We start from the raw sequence: 2,849 nt of genomic DNA, 5'->3' as shown, positions 1-2,849 counted from the left end.
GAAAACCAGGAGGAGAAAACTAGGAGACCCATTGGACGAGGGGACGCCCACAAGGAACTGTCATTAGTTTTACCTTGGAGAGGGGTGGAGTCTCTCTGGCTGGGGGGGAGGACCTGAGAGGAGGTGAGGGCGGGGACAGTGGAGGTGGGGTGTCAGGAGGTCTAGCGGGGGAGGTCTCGGGGGAGGCCTCGGTGGAGAAGGGGGACTGCCGGAGGCGGATGGAGAGGTCGTCTGTGAGCCGGGAGGAGCAAGGGGGAGGCCGCAGGGTCCGACCCTTCCCCCTGCGAGGGGGCGGGGTGGGGGAGGACAGGTGCAGCAGGGAGGGGGGAGGAGACGACGACATCATCTCCATCACCTCCATATCCAGGGAGGCATCCAGGTCCAGCACAGGGCTCACCGCCTCCTCCTCCACATCCGATTGGTCCTCCTCCCCCTCCTGCTTCTCACTGGTTGGCTGTCGACCATCTGATGCTGCTTGCTCCGGCGCTGCTATAGGCCGCCGCTCCTCCTCGTCCTCCTCCTCCTCCTCTGAAGGCTCAGTGTGTGATTGGTGTTCCTCTTTGGTGGGTTCTGTTGCCTCGGCAACAGGTTCAGGCAGGCTCTGTGATTGGCTGCCATCGTCCACTGATGTTTTGTCGTCTTGTCCATCATTGGTGGGCTCCTGGTCCTCTGGGGGAGGGGGTGGGGAGGCCTCCAGAGAGCCGGCTCTCTGATGAGGTGGGGAAGGAGGTGATAGGATGGGGGAGGCGGGAGGTGAGGATGAGGGGGAGGGAGGAGCAGGCTGTGGGAGGAGGGGGGGCAGCTGGAGTCCTGCAGAGACACAAACAGGTAAACGAGCCACACGTGACTATGGTAACAGCAACCTTCGGTTTCCTTGGAGATGACAGTTTGGCCTGAATGTAAGACCACTGACACACTCAAACTACCCAAAATGCATCGCTGTCTGTACAGGGCTGCTCCTCCCTCCATTCAAACACCATCCAATGCTCTCATGAACTCCAGATCAATACAGTCTGATACGCAGCTAAACCTCTGAACTCAGCAGGAACCGCTCGTTTTAACTCACTGAGGTTCATGTTCCAACATAAAGTCCTGCAGCTCTGAGGAACCAGAACCACATGAACAACTGGCTCCTCTGGTCTCTGGTTCTGATCCGTGCTGCATCTATTCATTGATCCAGTAGGATGGATTCTCCTTCAGTCTCTCTGAGGAAACTCTGGCTGCAGTTCACCTGAACCTCTGAATGTTTCCTGTTGGTCAGAGCTGAGTCAGAACCAGGAGGAGGAAGGTTCTGGTTCTACAGAATCTGCTGGACATTTTAAAAATGTGTAGAATTTAGTACATTTAATGAAATATCTCATTTTTTCCAGACTGTCACCAGTTCAAGGACCGTCTTAAAGTTGAAAATCCAACTTTTTAAAAAGTTTCTGGCTAATACATTGAGTAATTTTAGCTTTTTTAAAAAGTTAATATACCTTTCAAACCTGCCGGCAGGTTTTGGGCTTCAGAGGGTTAAATGTTTGTGTCTCGACAGGAACAGCAGAGACACGTCTGCGCATTAGCCACTGCTGGAATTCAACACTACAGATTCATATGAGTTACATGAATCACAGATTTCTGAACTAAAATGCAACCAAAAGCTGCTTGTTGTGAAGACAAACAACACTGTTCATCTAAACTGAGTTTTGTCACTGATTACCGAGAATAATTTACAACAAAAAAGCAACAGACAGAGTTTAAACTCATCACTAATCGGTGTAACACATTTTTTGTCTTTTGACACTTGCTGATGTCACTTCTAGCCAGAGGAACCCTGTTGGACAAACGCTGTAAATGTAAATTTTGTCATGAGTGTGAATCATCTTCGCTGTAGCTGACGATGACGACTGTCAGCTGCAGCTCCTAAACTTGTGACACGAGGATGGATCCCTGCTGCTGCTGACAGTAGAGCTGCTGCCTACCTGAAGGAGGACAGCTGGAGCTGCTGAGATGGTCCTCCTCCTCCTGGTCTGGTGGTCCTCCCTCTGGTTGTGTGGTCTGAAGAGGCTCCTCTCCCTCCTCCACCCGCTGCCGAGCTCCTCTCTCCTCCTCCTTGGTCCTCCTCTGCTCCTCCACCGTACTGATGTCTACAGGAACAGCAGTGTTTGTGATTAAACAACGTCTGCAACCTTCAAGGTCACAGCAGCCGTCCCTGCGCTGCACATCGTCAGGAGAAACTTCTCAGATATTCTCTTCTCTCATCTCAGACATGCACACTTTACAATATCTGATAACGGAACATCCCACACTGCACCGACATTATCAGGGTGAGTCTGTAAGCAGCTTGAGAGGTTCAGATTGGATCTGTAAACGACTCACATACCAAATAACCTGGACCAGCATTGATTCAGACATGGATTCCAGACCAGATTGAAACTAGTGTAAAATGACCTGAAATTCCAGCAGTGTGAGCACAGCCTTAGTTAAGGTAAACTTGCCTTTCACTGTCTCTCATACTCACCTTCAGCGGCCGAAGACTCTCCCTCTATTTGTGAGTGCTGCTGCAGGGTGGCATCACAGCGGCAACCTGGATCAGGACCAGCATTAGGCTGCACAGGACTTGCATTGGATTCAGGCTGACCCAAGGTGGCAAGACTGGAACTAACCTCCAGGAGCATTGGGCTGCCAGGACCAACATCAGAACTAGCCTCACACCTCACAGGACGAGCTAAACCACACCTAGGACTCAGTTCCTGCTGGATAGGACTTGCAAGACCATGACAAGGACTAGATTCCAGCTGCACACGACCAGTATGAGGACAAGGTTCTGGCTGCACAGGGCTAACAGGACCAGGACTCGGACAAGGTTC

The 2,849-nt window shown here is 51.7% G+C and overlaps 1 protein-coding gene across 1 annotated transcript in view; it reads right to left on the bottom strand.

Annotated features, from left to right (window-relative positions):
* Nucleotides 1-2,657, bottom strand: part of LOC103367565 (proline-rich receptor-like protein kinase PERK9) — a 3,973-nt gene extending 1,316 nt beyond the window's left edge. Inside the window, 4 exon segments of the mRNA XM_008295645.1 lie at nucleotides 74-779; nucleotides 781-810; nucleotides 1,962-2,169; nucleotides 2,501-2,657. Of these exon segments, the coding sequence (XP_008293867.1) occupies nucleotides 74-779; nucleotides 781-810; nucleotides 1,962-2,169; nucleotides 2,501-2,657 (1,101 nt within the window).
* Between the last annotated feature and the right edge of the window lie 192 nt (nucleotides 2,658-2,849).

Source organism: Stegastes partitus, unplaced genomic scaffold (assembly GCF_000690725.1).
Source record: "Stegastes partitus isolate 25-593 unplaced genomic scaffold, Stegastes_partitus-1.0.2 Scaffold1062, whole genome shotgun sequence".
NCBI classification, from domain to species: domain Eukaryota; kingdom Metazoa; phylum Chordata; class Actinopteri; family Pomacentridae; genus Stegastes; species Stegastes partitus.
Note: the sequence above shows the minus strand (reverse complement) of the source record. Positions and strands in the feature narration are given on the sequence as shown.